Here is a 17,760-nt window from a genome sequence, read left to right on the forward strand (position 1 = left end):
TAATTATTATTTATACTCTGTAATAATGTGGGAGGACCACTGATAATGGTGGCGGAGGTTAACTAGAAGAAAATTGTTTATAAGCTTTTTTTTTAATACTTATTTATTTATTTATTTATACAAGCACTGGGTACAGTCAGAAACGCGGGAGGGTGAGAGAATTCACCAGAGCCAGAGCGGGGAGCAGAGCAGGCAGAAGGACCCAAGTACACTGCTGAGGGGAGCAGTGGGCGGCAGGAGAGGTCTGCGCACCATGCAGGACCCTCCTCTGGTGGCCAGGTTGTAGCCAGGGATTGAACCGGCGCTGCAGAGGCTGCGGGCAGCTTTGCAACCCAGCGCTCAACCGCTGCGCCATCGGGGAGGCCCTGTTTATAAGCTTTTAATAGAAACTATGTAGAGATAACATTACACTGAACTTAGTTTTTAAGAGTTTACTGGAAAATGGCAATTTGAGGCATAGAGGAAGCCACTACATAGTACCAAAACTCTTCTTTCCCCCTCTTTGTTCTTGCCCCTGCTGCTTCTTTTTCCATCCCCCTTCACCTGGGTCTTGGGTCTGCTGGTGGTACCCATGAGTACAACTTAGGCCCACACGTAGCTCTCAGGGCAAAAGAAGCTGCTGCTTGTCACTCTGAATCCTTTTCTTGGCTATATGCAAAGCTAGCAGAGGGAGTACAGACATGGCAGATGCTGGTTCTAGTTCCAGCTCTGCGTTAGCCTAGGTGTTGGGCTCTGAGTAAGTCCCTTAAGCTCTGAACCTTCTACCCTTTATCTGTAAAATGGGAGCATTAGTTGTTCTAGCAGTCTCACTGAGACATGTCTTTCCCTTCCCTATGATTTTGAATTGTGTTCTCTTTCATTTTAACCAGGTACCCATCTTTGTTTCATTCATTTGTTTTGTTTTTATCTGATAGCCCTTTGGCCATAACCAGTCCCAGCAAGACATTCTACAAGAAAATACTATTCTTAAAGCTACTGAAGTGCAGTTCCCGCCAAAGCCAGTAGTAACACCTGAAGCAAAGGTAAGGTCTGGCTCCATGACCAGCAAAAACAGTTGCTTTGTCTTCTGTTTTATTTCTCTGGGTAATAGTGGGTAGACTATTCAATACAAATTTCATCAGTTAAAAAATCCTCCTTCTAAATGTATTTCTTCAATCCTTAATCTTTTGTCCCATCTCCTCCCATGACAATTATTTATTAAGTACCTGTTAAACACTAGAGACACTGTTCCAGGCAGTGGAGATGAACTGTGAATCAGGTAGCCGTAAATGACACAGATGAGGTCCCTGCTCTAAAGGAATTTACATTCCACTAGGGGAGACAAAACAATAACTAAAAACAGATAGATTCCAGATGGTGATAAATGTTAGGAAGAAAATAAATCCAAGTATGGGGGTGGAGAGGTGGGAACCCCTTTTTTGACGGCATGGGCAGGGAAAGCCTCAGCAATGAAGTGAGCAGTTGAGCAATCATGAGTGATGTGAGGATGGGAGCTGTGTGTAGAGTTGGGAGAAGAATAATATTCCAAGCAGAGAGAGGTGAATGAAGCTCTGGTGTGAATGTGGACTTGGCAAAACTGCAGGGCAGAGTGGCAGGAGAGGCAGCACAGCTGATTGTGAGGCATGAGGGACTGCTGAAGTAAGTTTGATTGGGGCAGCCATGTGAACCCACACTGGCAGATGTGTAGAGAGAAACTTCAAGGTAAAAGGAGTTTATTTGACTGGTATCCAACCCAAGATAAGCTGTTCCGCTCCAGTTCCAGGTATCTTACTAAAAATGGTTCTTTTTTAAAGACAGAGGATTCTTATGTTCATTTCTGTGAATTTGTTTATATTTTCCAAATGCAAACAAATCAGCAACTACCTATAGGTGTCTTTGATTTTGAAGAGCCAGGATTGGTATTATACTTTGTGTATTTGTTAATTAAATATGGAAAAAACAGAAAATAAGTAGCTCGTTTCTAAATAGATCTTTTTGTTGTTTTTTAAGAGCAGTTTTAGATTCACAGCAAAATGGAGGGAAAATACAGCATGTCCATACACTTTCCATGGGCTGAGCCAAGCCCCCTTCCCCCACTGTCAATACCCCAGAGCAGAGCGCTGTGCATTTGTGCCATTAGTGAACCCGCATCAGACATTATCGTTGCCCCACTGTAACGTACAGACTTGGATAGTTGGGTAGTAGTGACATTTTATATTTTTAAAAGCTGGTCATTTAAAAATAATTACAAGACTGATTAAATAGAGTTCTCTAGTTAAAAATTAGGAAAAGACTGATAGTCTCTTTAAGGACTTTCCTAAGAGCTGTGGAAACTGACACCAGGTAGCCCTTGTACTGAGGCAAAGGAAACCTCTATGTTGGCAGAAATTAGAATTTCAAGCCTAGCCGTACTCACAGAATGTCTCTGTAGTCCTCTCAGGAGGCAAGTCCTGTTCAGGTTTTCTTTTACTACATGCCTGTGTACCCAATCCTTTGCTTAATGGCCTTTCGGGAGAGGATGAGACCCAAAGGGCAAACACGCACCAGTCTGTGACACACTGTATTGTGTCCCCTCGTCTGCGTCTGTGGCTAGTATGTCATTAAAATTTCTACTTCCTCAGGAAGTTCACCAGAGGCCATGGTTTCTAGATCCCAAACCTTGAAGTGAGGGTGCCTGTGCAGACCAATCGGCGGAGATGATTGTGTTGGTCTTTCTCCTTTGGGGCAGTGGCAGTTAGCAGTCACGCCCCTGTTGCCCTCAGAAATGGTTCAGCTGCCTCTTTGCGGGAAGGAGTCAGTGGGCACAGAGAGCTGCTGCTGCTGCTGCTGCTGCTGGTGGCACACTGTGGTGCGAGTCATCCCCTCTCCTCTGCGTCTAGCCATGGTTTCCAGGAAAGGCCCGAAGCCCCTTTTCTAGGAAATGTTTGCTCTGGGCACTGGCAGCTGCTCCAGAGCCTCTAGTTTCCTTTTTGGGTTGCCAGGATTATCTGGTTCAGGCTACTTCAAGAAACTTTCCTTTCAGGCATTTATTCGGCGATGCTTGGCCTACCGAAAGGAGGACCGCATCGATGTCCAGCAGCTGGCCTGTGACCCCTACTTGCTGCCTCACATCCGAAAGTCGGTCTCCACGAGTAGCCCTGCTGGAGCTGCTATCGCGTCAACCTCTGGGGCATCCAATAACAGTTCTTCGAATTGAGACTGACTCCTAGGCCACAAACTGTTCTACACACACAAAGTGGACAAATGGCATTCAGCAGCGGGTTTGGAACATAGCGAATCCGAATGGATCTCATGAAACCTGTACCAGGTGCTTTTATTTTCTTGCTTTTTTTCCCATCCATAGAGCATGACAGCATCGATTCTCTTTGAGGAGAAACCTTGGGCACCTCTGGTCCGGCCTCATAGGAAAAGGCCCCGCCCAAGATTCCGGCGTCAATGGCCACTGCGTGTGGCTGCTCTGAGTGAGGAAAAAATTAAAAAGAAAAACTGGTTCCATGTACTGTGAACTTGAAAAACATGCAGACTCAGGGGGGGCGGTCCCTGATGCAGTGCTTCAGATGAAGAATGTGGACTTGAAAATACAGACTGGGCTAGTCCAGTGTCTATATTTAAACTTGTTCTTTTCTTTTAATAAAGTTTAGGTAACATCTCCTGAAAAGCTTGTAGCACAAAGGCTCAGCTGGGGATGGTGTTTGACTTCGGAGGAAAAAAAGTTGCTATTGCCCGTTAAAGGCACTAGAGTTAGTGTTTTATCCCTAAATAATTTCAGTTTTTAAAAACATGCAGCTTCCCTCTCCCTTTTTTTATTTTTGAAAGAATACATTTGGTCATAAAGTGAAACCCGTATTAGCAAGTACGTGGCAATGTTCATTCCAATCAGATGCAGCTTTCTCCTCCGTCTGGCCTCCTGTTTGCAGTTGCTTCCCTCGTCTCAGTAGGGAAGCTGAGTGGGAGCGTTGAGACTGCCGGTTTTTGCCATTGGACAAAGAATGAGGCTAGAAGACTGCAGCTTGGAGTCTCTAGGTTTTCAACTATTTCTTCACAATTTGAACACTTGACGGTTGTCCCTTTTAATTTATTTGAAGTGCTATTTTTTTAAATAAAGGTTCATCTGTCCATGCAGTCCTCTTGGATTCTCTGAATGTGGTACCTATGGAATCTGTTCCAAAGGTAGGCAGAAAATGGGCTTGGGGAGCCAAATGCTCCAGGGATCAGGACTTCCTTCCACAGTCTCTGTGTGCTTGCTAAACGGTGTACATTTCTTGTTAACCACCTTATTAAAATTTGATCGGCACATAAGCTTTCCTCTGTTAGATCTTTTGGCAGGAAACAACCTCCAGTCCTGTTTTGTGGGTGTGTGCTGGCATGTGTGTCGTGTGCGTGTGTGCACACACTCTGTCTCTCACTTTCATAGGTTCCTCACATGCAGTTTAAAATCAGTCTCCAAGGAAATAGGTATTTCAAATGTGAACATTCTTTTAGAACTTCCTTTTTTTAACTTGGTTGTTTCTGCGCTGTGTGGCCAGCTGAAATGGGAGCTGCGTGCCTCGCCGTGCCCGTGAGACAGCAGAGCGGTCGAGAGAGGGAAGGAGGCCAGAGCCTGAACATGTGGTAGCCAGCTTGGAATGTTACTGACATATGTGGCAAGAGGGCTCAGCCAGAAATATTTAAAGATGCAGCATTCAGGCATGCAAGTTCCCTGGCCAGGGACGAGGGAAGTAAGGCTGGGTGGAGAGCTCGTAGCTAACCCCTGACAAGTATTTATTTTACGTGTGAAATATGCCACCGATGACATATTTTCGAGGACCTTTGTTGGTTTTGTGGACATCCTCTTCTCTCCCCCGTATCAGGTGATCTTAAGGGAAGATGGAGCATTTCCGGTTAGAGAGAAGTTCCTGGGTTGGTATTGTCTGGTGAACTCCTACTGGAAGGAAGTCCGCCCAGAGAGCTCGGTGCCTCCAGCTTTCCAAAGCCATGTTACTGTCGTCTGTATTTGTACACACACGCATGTCTGTCCACACATGTGATATATACGTGTGTAAAACTTCTTTTTTCACCATTGCTTTCAAGCTGCTAAGCAGAGCATCTCCATGGGTCTCAGTGGTTGAGCATCACATTGAAAGGATGGTGGCTGCATGTGAAGAGATGAAGTTGAGATTGTGTTTAAACTTACGCAGAGCAATTAAGTTTCATTCCTTTTTTCCTCCTTCATATTCACTGATCTTTCAGAATTTTTTTTCCACGCGTTTTTTTTTTTAAGCTTCAAAGAACGTGGCATCTTTAAGTCTTCCCTCTTCTGACTTCCCACCTCTTTTTTTTCCCCTTGGGGGCTTGTCACTGAAACCATAGGATTTTATTTGTTGAGCTGCCTTTTCTGCTCCATCCTGAAGGAAGGGCTGCCCTTCCCCCCACTTCCCCTGGGCCCTCGGTGTGTCTGGAGTGAACTGGACTTGGTTGAATGTGGGGAAGGCCTCTGTCCACTGCATGGCCACACCCCAGAGAACATTGTAGAATGCTGAGCTTTGCTGGACTTGTAGTCGGTGAATTTAGAGGGGTTCTTCCATGGCATATTTTGTTAATATGGGTTTCACTTTTTCCAAGGATAATCCCTGACTGCCACAATGTTGATTGACTTGAAACAATGACCAAAAAAACACATTTGTAATTAAACCCCGCCAGACTGTTCTGGCCTTTCCTAATTTGGCGGGTGGGAAGGGCATTAAAATAAGTTTTAAGAAGTGAGTTTCCCAGCCTCTTGGTTTTACTCTAGTTCTCATGCTGCAAACAGAGCTCTTGCAAGAGAGGGTCCTGGGAGCCGGCTGAGTCCCAGGGGACAACGCAGGCTGGGCGGGAATGTTTTGTTCGTGCAACCCCTTATGTAGCTCTGATGTGCGAACGACGGTGTGTGTTGGTGGGAATATACCAGTGTAGGTAAGTTCCAGCCATCAATTCACAGTCCAGGGCCGAAGGCCCCGGAGCCAAGGAAGGGATGGAACCCAGGGACGTGAGGGGGAGGAGTTGGTCTCTGAATCTTCCGCCATGAGATGGGCACCTTGAAATAGAGACCCTCCAGTAGGAACCTCGAGCACCCCACTTCTGTGGCTGCCTGGATACATTTGCTGTCTTTTTAGGTTTGTTTGCTTCCTTCTAGTCGAGGGAGGACGGTTTTCCTCCAGTTGAGATTAGCATCCAGGGAGCACTGGTGTTTCTTAATTTAGATAATAACTTGGCGAATCCTAGAGCCAGAAGCAGCAGGTCCTTGCTTAGAAGGATTAGCACTTCTAAGAAGCAAATTCTGCAACAAACTTGACCTACCCTACCCTGGCAATTTTTTACTTTCTGAGAGTCTTTCCTTCCCTCCCTTACTCATTATTCTAATTACTCAAGCTTTTTTTGTGTGTGTAATTAAATTCTGCCTCCGGTGAGTGGGAGAGAGATGCGATGCACAAACTAGTTGGGGTATGGGGAGTCCCTGCTTTGTAAAATGATTTTCTGTTTTAGTTTCTTAAGGCAGAATCATGTAGATATTAAGAGCCTGGGCCTTAGAGCTAGGTCTGGCCTACCTCCACTTCTGTAAGCTTCAGAGTTAGCTCCTTGCATGGTTGTAGTCAAGAGGAGAAATAAGGTATATAAGTGCCGGGCACATAAAAGGGAAATCAGAAACGTGGTTTGAAAAAGATCACAAGATCTAGTAAGTTTAAGAGCTGGTCCTGGAACCCCCAAGTTTGCTGGTTGAGGGTCAGAGCCTTTCTGCTCACTAGGGGAAGTACAAAACTGATACAGACTTTTGGGGATCTTTCCCCTCTGGCTTGAGATTCAGTATCAACTTCTGTCCTGTGAGAGTCAGCCACCTTCTTCTACCGAAGATTGCCTGCCTGCAGCTGAATCCAGAAGGCCTATCTCAGGTCCCGCCAGCAGCAGCAGCAGCAGCAGCAGCAGCAGCAGCAGCAGCATCACCTGAGAACCTGATAGAAACGCACATTCTCAGGCCCCGGCTCTGTCTATCTCCCAGACCAGTGCAAACTCTGAAGTCACAAGTCCTGCTAATCTGTCAGCTGCTGCAGTAAGGGTGAGTAGTGGGAGAGGGTGGCTGTTGGGCCTTGCCTAAGCTTGCCCAGCTGGAAGACAGAGATCACTTTTATTTATTTATTTTTTCAAAAATAAAAATCTAACTTAAGCTCTGGGACCTAGGACCAATATCATACATATGTTCCTTCATGGGGATCCCCAGGAGTGTCCACACTATACATCGGGTATACAGGTGTCTCGAGTTCTATCAAAAATCATTCACTCCTTGGGGCAAAACTTCTCACGTGTGGCCTCCTCTTAAAATATATGATAACTCATTAGTACCTTATTGTGACTTGCTGTGTCTTTCACCTGAGGGCCCAGGGCTGCGGGAGAGAGCTGAAACCTGGATCTGCTGGTGAGTGCAGCCTGCTGTCTGGATCAGGAATGAGGAGAGGCTGCTTGGGGCTGCAGCTCTGCAGAGGTGGGGGAGGAGAGGGTGGAGAAATTGCAGGAGGAGGGTTAGGAGGGAGTGGTTAGGGACTCTGGCTGCTGCTGGGCTCTGTGGGTGGGTGGGGGAACCTGCCAGAGGCTGGGAAAACAGTCAGGCCTGGGAGCAGGTCTGAGACCTGGTGGGGGCAGGGAATACAAGAGCCCTATTGTGCTAGGGGAGCTCAGCAGGGGCTGGAGACAGACTGGAGTCAGTGAAGGGGTGTGTAGGGATGTGTGAGGCGCTTGGGCTAGAGACCCCATGGTGAGAAAGGGGTCAGAGAGCAGCTGGCTGGCTGACTCAACCCCACCCTGCCAGGGATCAGACCTCCGGGAAGTGTCCAGCTAGAGATCCAGGTGGCCTCAGCCTCAGCCTCCAGGGCAGCCTACTGGGATGGCCTGCTCTACTGCTGTCCAAGCCTTTCACCCCGAAGCTAGCTTGGGAGGGGCGCAGAGGGCAGGATCAGCAAAGGGAATGGGCTTAAACTACCACCATGCAGGAAGTTGCTGCTTCACAGCCCAGGGGTAGGCAGAGGAGCATTCTGGCTGATGGTAACAGGTGAGGAAACTGACCCAGAGACACTTGGTGACTGGGGGTAGGTGGAGCAGGGTTGGATGGGGGACTGCAGGCATGAAGATTTTGTGGGGTGGAGTCCCTGTGTGTGGGTACAAGCTGCGCCTCTCCTACTAGAGGCACATCTTGCCCCAATCTCAGGCTCCATCCCCCAAGCCGACTTCACTGTGACCCTTTCCACCCTCATGGTTAACCCTTAGGAAAACCCGACTCTTTTCCCAACCTCTGGCAGGTTCCCCCACCCACCCACGGAGCCCAGCAGCAGCCAGAGTCCCTGATCACTCCCTCCTAGCCCAAGGGAAATCTAGCTAGTTGCTGGCCTGCCCAGCAGTCCTGGCCTGAAATTGAACATAAGTGGGGAGATGGGCTCATGCGTCACAAACTTACCTGCTTCATGCTGCCTAAGCCATCGATCTTGTCATCTTGCGTTATAGATGACAGTCTGCACTGCCCAGTCCCGGGCAGCTCTCTCTTTTTGCTTCTCGTACCCTAGTAGGCCCTCGGCCTTGGCTTCCTCAGGGTTTCTGTCAGGCTTGAAGGGGACAGGAGATGTGAAGATGCTTTAAGCCACTGAAAATGTAAAAAGCAGAGGGTGTTGTTAGATGTTTCCTCCACATAGGGGCCCTGGAAAGCTGTCTGCAGGACGTGGGAGGCCCTGGTGCAGGCCTGGCCTGTTCTAGAAGGAAGCCTATCATAGAGTCAGAATGGAGCCCCTTAGCGTGGCTTCCACACCTTAAGGGAAGGGCATGGCTCTCGGAAGGGAGATAAGGAACGTTTTTCCCTGGAAATTGATGTCAGGAACCATTGCTTCTTTACATCAACAGACTTTCAGAACTCTCCCCACAACCTTAACACTACCCTTGCTCTTCAGCCCACATTGACTGGACAAAACTGCCCAGTTTGGGAATTACAGCACAAGATGACAGTAGAGCGCCTTGTGAGGACCGTGTTCAGGTCCCAACTCTGAGCTTGCTGTATGACCTTTGCTGGGAGCTCACAGGCTGAGCCACAGATCTATAAACTTCATCACTCAAAACATCGATCGAGATCCTTCTGCTTATTATGTGCTGGGCTTGTAAAGTAATGTATCTGGGAGCTGGTAGGTTCTGTCAGGGGCAAGAGGAGGCCCCTGGGGCCTAGAGGGGTGATCCTGCACCTACAGAGCCACTTCTGGCCATTTTGCCTCCAGGCCAAGATCAGTGAGAGCCTCAGAAGCCTGTTGGCAGGGACCAGTTTTGCCTGGCTCTGGGGGGGTCAGGTACTGAGAGTGGAGAAAACATTCTGCTTTTCATCCCTGAGTTGGGAGGAGGAGGCAGGGCCCATGGAGCAACCCCTGATGGCATCTTGAAAAAAGAGAGAGGGAAGAGCCAGAGCTATGGACAGTGTAAGTCTAGTCGCAGTGCAGCTCCAGGCTGGGAGCCGCTCCTGTAGAGCTATCCAGGTGAGGTGACATCCTGCTCCCAGCAGCTCTGGCAGCAGCTGGGCAGGGCAGCAGAAGGTTCTGGGAACTATATGCTGCACAACTGCAGCTGGTTCTTCAGTTCTGCTGCCCCTTCTTCCTTGGAGTGCCTCAGGCCAGCCTCTGTGCCACCTGGCTCCTGACCTAATGCCTCCTGAGTGGAGGCAGGAGCCAGTGGGGATCCTGGAGGCATGGGATTTGAGACCCCTACTTCAGGGCCTGCAACAGCTGCACCATTATTGGGGTGATTCCTCCAACTGGGAGTTGGCATCCAAACTCCTAGACTCAGGGGTAGGGAGTCTGCACGCCTGCTTCTTGGACGGGGTCATAAGGTAACTATCCCCTCCTCCTTGGGAAAGGAAAGCCGGGCTTAAAGCTGGGTTCAGAGTGGCCCTCCTGGAATGGGGGTGGAGTGCCAGGAGGACCCTTTCAGGTATTTTTCAACCAAAGACAGAGAAAGTGGGCAGGGTTTTTCCAGGTTGTATTTGTGGCCATCCTGGGGTAAACCAGACAGCAGACAGACCCTCCGTAGAACACACCAGTGCATGGGCATGGGGCAACAGCACCTTGGGCTGACTGACTGTCCCAAAGCCCTTCACACCCGAGCCGTAGCTACCACTTCTATGCACTTCATCCGCTGGAAGAGGTGAGGCCAAACCGTGACACTTGGGTCTGAGTCCCAGACAGCTTTCCTCTTTGGCCCAGTCCCTCCTGGGGGGTCTCTGTGCTGTAGATGAGGGGCGCCATGTGGACTCCAAGAGCAGATTTCCTATGTGGTAGCCTAAGGGTTTGAGGTAGAGCAATTTAGGAAGAGGGGAGAGGAGGAGGATCTACCGAGGCCAGCCCCATGCTTGGGCGACTTCCTCCCTGGCTTGGAAGGGGTGATTTGGGGGGAAATCTTAGCAGCCCTTGGTGCTCACATCTCTAGTTGTTTCAGGTAACGACTGACCATGTCTGTCTGTCTGTCTTCTCACCTCATCTGGCCATCCAGGGGCATTCTTCCTGTCTTACTCTCTTTTTCTAAGCTTTTGATGTAGGCCCAGCCTGCCAGGGTGTAAGCACAGCCTTTGCTCTGCTTACCTGAACACCGTCTGGCTGGAGAGGCTGCTGAGCCCCAGGACCAGCACAAGAGGAGCCCTGAACACAGTGAGTAGTGACACCAGCGCTCGGACCCGGAGGGGCAGCTCGTACGGGGAAGGGAAGTGAAGTGGCTTGGGGCTAGCAATTGGCAGAGCTGGAATTCCAATTCAACTCTAACCTCAGGCCTGGCACGCCCCACTGCCCAGGCTGGGCATTTGTGGACATGCATTTATTATCCAGCCCAAGTGAGCATCGGCGTGCTTTTACCTGGCCTTACGTATACTGCAGAATACCACTTTCGTATACTGTTAAGGCAGGAGGTGCTCAGACGAGAAGAGGAGGTTGTCTCGTCCTCGCGGGGAAAGGAAGCACCCAGCGTTGCCACGGTAAACTGATAACTGACTGTGCCGCTCTGGTGGACAGTGGTTGGAGGGGGGGTTTGGAGAGGCAGGGCGAGGGTAAGGAGTGAGAGATACCCTGGTGTCCGGATGGCAAAGGAAGATGGGAAGCAGCGAGAGGCTCACATTCCCTGAACAGGCCATCCCTTTCCACTTGACATTTATTTCTCAAGACAAACTGGGATTATTTTACCATTTACACACAGGAACTGGGAGCTGGGAGAGCTTAACTTGCCAAAGTTCATACAACGAGAGTAAAAGTGGGGGAGCCAGGAATTCTAGCTGGGGGCTCTGACTCCAAAGTGTGTGCTCCTTACACTAAGCTGGACACCTACAGTGCCTGTTGCTGGGGAAGCGCCAGTGCCTGAAGGAGACCCTCTGTCAGCATCCGTCCCACTGGGGCAGATTCCCTCCCAGCAAAAGTCCTCCGGGTGGGTCATGGGCCTAACGAGTCCCAGGCACCCAGCCTGATGCCTGGCATGGGGCAGCCCTTACGTAGTTGCTCAGCTGAGCTTCAGCAGGAATGGTGAGAGGCTGTAGGCACAGAGAACCTCAGCCTTTCTTTGGAAGGGGCGAGGGTCTGGATGCTGGTGAGGGGTCCCTCTGGAAGTATCAGCCCTCACAGTACCCCAACATTCCTGCGTGACCACATTCTGTCAGCAACTGATCCCACACAGGGCCTATAAGTAGTGGGATACTGGGATGGTTTCTCCATAGGGGAACTGCCCAGATGTGGTCTGCTCTGCCCTGCGAGCTCAAGATCGAAGACAGATGGTGGCCACGGATGTAGGCCCAGACAATCAACAGAAAATAACGTGTAATCCTGGCCTGCGAGAGCAGGAAGTCTCGGCCTTGGCAGAGACTAGGCCAGCCTGAGAGAACTTGAACAAGCATCTGTCCCTTCCAGTGCAGTGCACTTCCTTGCTCCTCAGCCTGGAGTAGAGCAGAATTTTTGTCCATTTCCCCACTAAAAAAAATGCTTCTCAGGCTGTGACTGCTCCCGTCTCTCCAAAGCAGCCGGCATGAAGCTGGCCCGCAGTGGTGGTTGCATGGGTGAGTGGAGAAGAGAGCCTCTCCCATGAGCGGGGCACTCGGTGTGCTCACGGGGGCCTGCGGGGGGCTTTCTGGACCCACGTCATTCAAGGGTGATGTCAAGTAGTTGACTTTGGCCCTGCTAGCGAAAGGCCAAAACCTTCTTGGGCTGGGGTGAGGGAGATCCTATCCTCCCCCAGAAGCTGGAAGGCTCCTTGGGAGCCCTGCCTGACTTCCCCTCTGGAGGAGAGGGGACCCCTGTGGAAGGCCTGTGGCCAGCATGTCCAGAGATAAGCAAGTAGAGCTCGTAAGATGACTGGGAGAAGCAGCATCCTGTGTTCCGACTACTCAGAGAGGGAAAAGGCCATTTGCTAAAGCCGGCAAATCCTCCAATCCCACACGGGGTATCAGAATAGCGCGAAAGGGGAGGCCTAAAGGATGATCTGAGGCCGCCTCAGCTGGGCCAGTGGCCTGCAGGGCAGTGGAGTGACACGTTCCACCAAGAAGTTGGATTTGGGGCCAGTAAAACTGCAGTCACAAGCAGGGACTTGGCTCTGTGACCTGCCCAGTTTGGCATGGACTGCCTGGATTGCTGACCATTTTTAGGGCCAAAGTGTGGATAGAGGGAATCTTCCTAGAGGACAGTGGGTCCTTTCCCCAGGTGCTCACTTCGGGGCCTCATAGGCCTCTGGAGACTTATATTCTCTAAGAATCTTAGCCTAACACCCTGGGGAAATGATTTACTGCTCCCTGGTAAAAAAAGGAACAATATGAATTATTTCCAAAAATAGCATGGAGGTGGACAATACAGGAAACAATAAAATTTATAATACAGTTTCACAGTGTGTTTATTTGATTACTCCTGGTGGGGGGATGTGGCTCCTCTTTGCACTTAGGGTCTAAATGCCCCAGCCCAATGCAGCCTAGAGGTGCCAGGCAGCTTTTCCAAGATCACTCAGGGAGAGAGAGGTAGCCGTGGGGCTGAATTCCAGGCTCCCCCTCAGTGCTCTGCGCTGTGGTGACCTGTTGCATAATGCGGAGTAACTGTGGGTCGTCTTCCCTCAGCACATTTCCACGTGGTCCTTGGCGCCTGGCCTGCAGTCGTCTGTGATGAGGGGTGATCTCTGACTGACGTCCAGTGGTTGGATTCCCTAGGCTTCTGGATGGAGCCCCACATAGGAAAAACACCACACCCCTTTGCGCCGGGGGCGCCAACTCGGGGTCACGCAAATGCTAAAACAAGACACGCAAGTGTTCGCGACCCGCACAGGGCACCCGGGCCCGGCCGACCCTTCCCCCACGCTCCTCCGGCCGCGGAGCCCGACGTCCCGCCCCTTCCCCGCCAGGTCGGGGCGGGGGTGCCGGGGGGGGGGGGGGGGTCCTAAGCTTGGCGGGAGCGGGTGCTCGGCGGCCGGAGACGAGGGCAGAAAGAGGCTGGACGGCGGCGGCGGGAGAGTGGCCGCTCGGGTCAGCCGCGCGCCCCCGCCCCGGCCCCGCGCCGCGAAGTTGGCGGAAAGTTTCGCGGTCGCTTCCCCGCCCGCGCCAGCCGGGGCTGTGACGCAGCGTCTGAGGCGCCCGGCCCGGTGCGCGCGCGGGGAAGGGGGACGGCGGGGAGACCGCGCGCCGGACCTCGCGGCTCCCGCGTTCCCGCCGCCGCTTTCTCTCCCCGCCGGCCCCGGCCCCGCGCCCGCCCGCGCCTCGCCGCTGCCCCTCCCACGCTGCCCGCTTCCCGTCCCCTCTGCCCCTCCAGCCCCCCTCCGTGCCGCGCTCCTCCCCCCGCCCTCCCTCCGCCCGCCTGCCTCCTCCCTCCGCCTCCCTCCCCTCCCCGGGAGGCATCACTCCGTCCCGGCCGGGAGGAAGACGCGAGCCCCTCGCGGGCCGTCACCGCCGCCCAGCGCCTGGGCAGCCGCCGCGCCGCGCCGCGCCCGTGCGCCCTGGTCCCCGCGTCCCCGCGCCGCGCCGCGGGCATGGGGCCCGGCCGACCCGCCCTCGCGCCCCGGCCGCATCACCTGCTGCGCTGCGCCCTGCTCCTCGGGGGGCTGCGCCTCTGCCACCCCGGCGCCCCCGGGGACGCCGCCGCCCTCCCGGGTAAGGCGCTGCCAACTTGGCCAACTTTGGGGTGCGGGCGGGGGGAGCGCCGGGAGCGGGCCTCTCTCGGCTTTTCCCTCCTTTTTCCCCCAGAAGCGTGTGTGCGTGCGTGTGCGTGCGTGTCTGTGTGTGTGTGTGTGTGTGTGTGTGTGTGTGCGCGCGCGCGCCTGGGTTTTTAAAAATCGTCTCTGATTTTCTGAGAGCGGGGGAGGAGCGGGGAGGGCGCGCGCCTGGAGGTGGGGGAGGACCTGAGTGGAACCAGATGTGGCGCGCGGCGGGGGAAGGGAGCCCGGGGGTCTCGAGCAGCGTCGGAGGAAGAGGCGGGCTCCGGGGCGACCCCGCGCCCGCCCTCCGGGCCACCCGGCGCCCGCCCTGCCCTCCCCTGGGGACCCGCGGCGCGCCCGGGGGCACCGGGGCTCCCTTTAGGGTCTCCGGGCCCGTCTCTGCCGGCGCGAGCCTGACGTTATTGTTTCCAGTTGCTGGAGGGCCGGGGCGCCCTTCCTGGCTTCTCCGGGGTGTTTATATTTTCTTTTCGGCGCCGGGTCTTCAGGGACCCCTCGCGGCAGCAGCGCCGCTGGCGCGGGGCTCGGGGGGCGGGTCTGTGCCCCCGGGACGCCGCGTCGGGCCGGGCACGGCGCTGTGGGGGGCGGCGAGCGTGTGGGTTGTGCGCTGTGGTGGCTCCGGCCAACTGGCCCCTTCCCCGCCCCCGCCCTGGACGGCCTGCGCAGCACTAGCGCTGCCGAAGGTGCGAGCCCGCCCGCGGGAGGCAGGACGCGGCCGCGCAGCCCCCGGCCGCTCCGCCGAAGGTGACAGCCGCGAGTGGGGACAGACAGCCCCTCGCCGAGCACCGCGCTGAAGGGAGAGCGCCTCCGCTCGGGGGCTCGGGCGTGCGGGAGCGGCACGCTCGGCCGCGGGGGGCCCGCAGCCCCGGCGCTGGCCCGTCGCGGGGGTGCAGCGCCAGTTCACTTTGGGGACCGCCGGCGCCGCGCGCGGCCTGGCGAGCCCCGGGCGGCGGCGGGCGGCGGCGGGCGGGCGGGCGGGGGAGGGTCTCGGCCTCTCGCGGCGGCGGGGGCTGCGGGTGGGCCTCCCCGTCGTCCGTGGGCGCCGGCGACCCACTCAGCGCCCCGCTGCCGAATTCCACACCCACCTGGGACCGAGCCGCGGACGAGCCAGCGCGCGGCGCCCCCTCCCGCCTCCCGCCTCCCGCCTCCGGGACGCCCTCGGACGGCCGCGGGCGGAGGAGCCCCAGAGCACGCCGGAGAGCCAGGCTCGGCGAGAGGCGGCCGGAGCGCTGACTCGGCCTTTCCCCCGCGGAGCTTCTGGCCGAGGGGCTGACGCGCCCGGGGAGAGGCCCGGCCGGGGAGCACGCCCCGCCCCAGGCCCCTCGGCCTCCGCCCCTCGCGCCCTCCCTGCGCTCCCCGGGCTGCGTCCCGGTGTTTCCAGCCCCCAGCCTGAGGGGCCTGAGTTGTAGATCTGCGCCGGTCACGCCGAAGAAGCTGCGCTGTGGGGTGGGGGGCTTGGGCTGGGCTGGGGGTGCTGGTCTCCAGGTGGCGGTGGGGCGAGCACCGGCCCTGACTGCGCCCTCCGGCCAGAGTGTGCGCCGGGGCCGCGTTCCTGCTCCGTCCCTGTACCTGGTCCCTGGGGGCCCCCCCGGGAAGGAGTCACCAGCTCCCAGACCTCAGTGGAAACGTGCGCGAGAGGATCCGGCCAGCGCCGCCAGGGATGAAACTCCGGCGGGCTGGCCTCTGGCCACCAGGATGGGGGCCCTGTGACACAAGTGGATTGGGGCGGGGGGGCAGAGCCTTCTGGGGCCCGGGAGCATCTTCTCCACCTCTGGGTGCCCCAGGGTGGGTGGCTCCTGGCCCCGGCTAGCTGCGCGCTACTGCGTTTTTGCCCTTTGCTGCGCGGCGCTGAGCCACATACTTGGGGAGGAGGCTGGGCGCCCAGGGTGTGAGGCGCAGCTCGGAGAGCAGGAGATGGGGTGTTGGAGAAGGAACAGTGAACTGAGCGGGGAGGCAGGATTCCCAGGCGGGGCGTGCCCGCCGGACTCCGCAGGTGCAAGGAGACCGGTGTTATCTGGGGCCGTTTTCAGTTAGGGAAATAACGCTGAGAGGGCTCTGGTCATTCACCTGGGTCACACAGGCAGTGACCTTGTGTCTGGAGATGGAGAAACTGGGGCAAAGGGTGGGCACGGCTCTCTGGAGGGGGCCGGATGGGACCTGGGAGGTGGGCTGCGCGGGGGTGAGCTCCCGAATGGGGTGGGGAAGAAGCCACCTGAAGGAGGAAGCTGGCCTGGTGCCTGAGGGGCTGAAATGGGGGGGAACCCTGGAGAACTCTTGGGGGCTTCTGAGCAAAGGAATGGGGTGCAGATGGGAAAGAGGGCCTTGGGACCTGGTGTCCAGGTGGAGGAGTGAGGACCTTGAGGAATCTTCCTGAGGGGCAGACTCCGCTGTGCAGGACAGAGAGGGAGGCGTTTCTTTTGCAAGGCCTCAGGACAGGAAGAGAGGCTTCTGCCAGAGCCAGCCAGCAGACCTCCCGCCCCAGCCCAGCTCCTGGCGAGTCAGGGAGCGCGAGCACCCAGCCTCCTCAGACCCTCCTGTCCCCCTCCCCAATACCTAACCTTCCAGCCTCTCACCCAGGGTTCACCTGGGCAACCTGAGGGTGCAGGCAGGGGTGGAGGAAGCTCAGCTTTTGGTCCCCACTTGCCCCCAGAGAAATCTTGGCTTTCACGTGCTGCAGTGACTGGGGTGATGGGGTTATTTCTGAATGTCCACAACTCCGTGTTGTGAGGCGCTCACACTAGTGCAGTCAGGGGGCAGGGCCTGCGGTCCCCTGCACATGGCTGAAGTGACCTCTGCGTGGTGTGGCTGCCGGGCCCTTGGCCTAGCGCTTCTCAGGAGACAGCACTTTGGCAAAGTCCACCTCACGCCTGCAGCTGGGACTGGAGCTGTAAAGGCATTTTGCTCAAGACCACTGATATGCCAGCAAGGCACAGAGCAGGTCCTTTATGGTCCAGGCAGACAGGAGAGGAGATTCCTGGGGCCCTCGGTGGCTTTTTCAGGCTTTTAATGATCTTTCTACACCATTTGCAGTGAGGCAGCCCGGTGCAGGGCAGGGGGTGGGGCAGGAGGCTGTCAGGCCTCCCAGCCCCCACAAATCTTCACTTTTCTGGGCTCTCTGCTGCACCCCACTGCACGGTGCTCCCCCCGATGTGAACTCTGCTGCCACGCTCTGCTCTCTGCTGCGTGCTCTCCGCTCAGGGGCGCCCACTCACGCAAGCCCACACCCTACTCCAGGTGCCGCCATTAGGCGCTCGGGCAAGCCCACAGGTGTCATCACTGCTGCTAAGGGCGGGGGCGGAGCAAACCTGATCACTTCCGTTTACCCTACAACCACCTTGAACTCAGGGTGTTAGAGGCCCCGGGTTGAAAGAATTCACCAGAGTAGAGGACAGAAAAGGCATTTATTGACTACCCTGCAAAGGGGAGCAGGGGGAGATGGGAGACATCTGAAGAAGGGGGGGGGGGCTCCTTTACAGCCTCTTTTCCTTGCCTTCATGCGTCAGTGTGTCTCTCTGTGGGTTGTCTCTGCTGGAGCCTCAGGCTCCGGCCATACAGGAGGCACGCTCACCATAGTCTCTTGGTCAGGTGGAC

The 17,760-nt window shown here is 55.3% G+C and overlaps 2 protein-coding genes and 1 long non-coding RNA gene across 9 annotated transcripts in view; 2 read left to right on the plus strand and 1 right to left on the minus strand.

The window, feature by feature from the left end:
* Nucleotides 1–4,101, plus strand: part of TLK2 (tousled like kinase 2) — a 114,460-nt gene extending 110,359 nt beyond the window's left edge. For all 6 annotated transcript variants that reach the window (XM_037495161.2, XM_037495160.2, XM_037495162.2 and 3 more), the window contains 2 exons: nt 915–1,022; nt 3,002–4,101. In XM_037495161.2, coding sequence (XP_037351058.1) covers nt 915–1,022; nt 3,002–3,175 — 282 coding nt within the window. In that variant the 3' untranslated portion in view covers nt 3,176–4,101. The remainder of the gene's footprint in view (nt 1–914; nt 1,023–3,001) is intronic.
* On the minus strand, nt 119–14,309 carry LOC119232845 (uncharacterized). Its single transcript, XR_005122207.2, has 4 exons — nt 14,029–14,309; nt 8,438–8,620; nt 7,333–7,463; nt 119–6,944 (listed from the first exon to the last, which is right to left on the minus strand). It is a non-coding gene; the product is annotated as an uncharacterized LOC119232845 (long non-coding RNA).
* Nucleotides 13,987–17,760, plus strand: part of MRC2 (mannose receptor C type 2) — a 51,970-nt gene continuing 48,196 nt past the window's right edge. For both annotated transcript variants that reach the window (XM_054688828.1, XM_054688829.1), the window contains exon 1: nt 13,987–14,107. In XM_054688828.1, the coding sequence (XP_054544803.1) occupies nt 13,987–14,107 (121 nt within the window). The remainder of the gene's footprint in view (nt 14,108–17,760) is intronic.

Source organism: Talpa occidentalis, unplaced genomic scaffold (assembly GCF_014898055.3).
Source record: "Talpa occidentalis isolate TD23 unplaced genomic scaffold, MPIMG_talOcc4v2.1 talOcc4.7, whole genome shotgun sequence".
NCBI classification, from domain to species: Eukaryota; Metazoa; Chordata; class Mammalia; order Eulipotyphla; family Talpidae; genus Talpa; species Talpa occidentalis.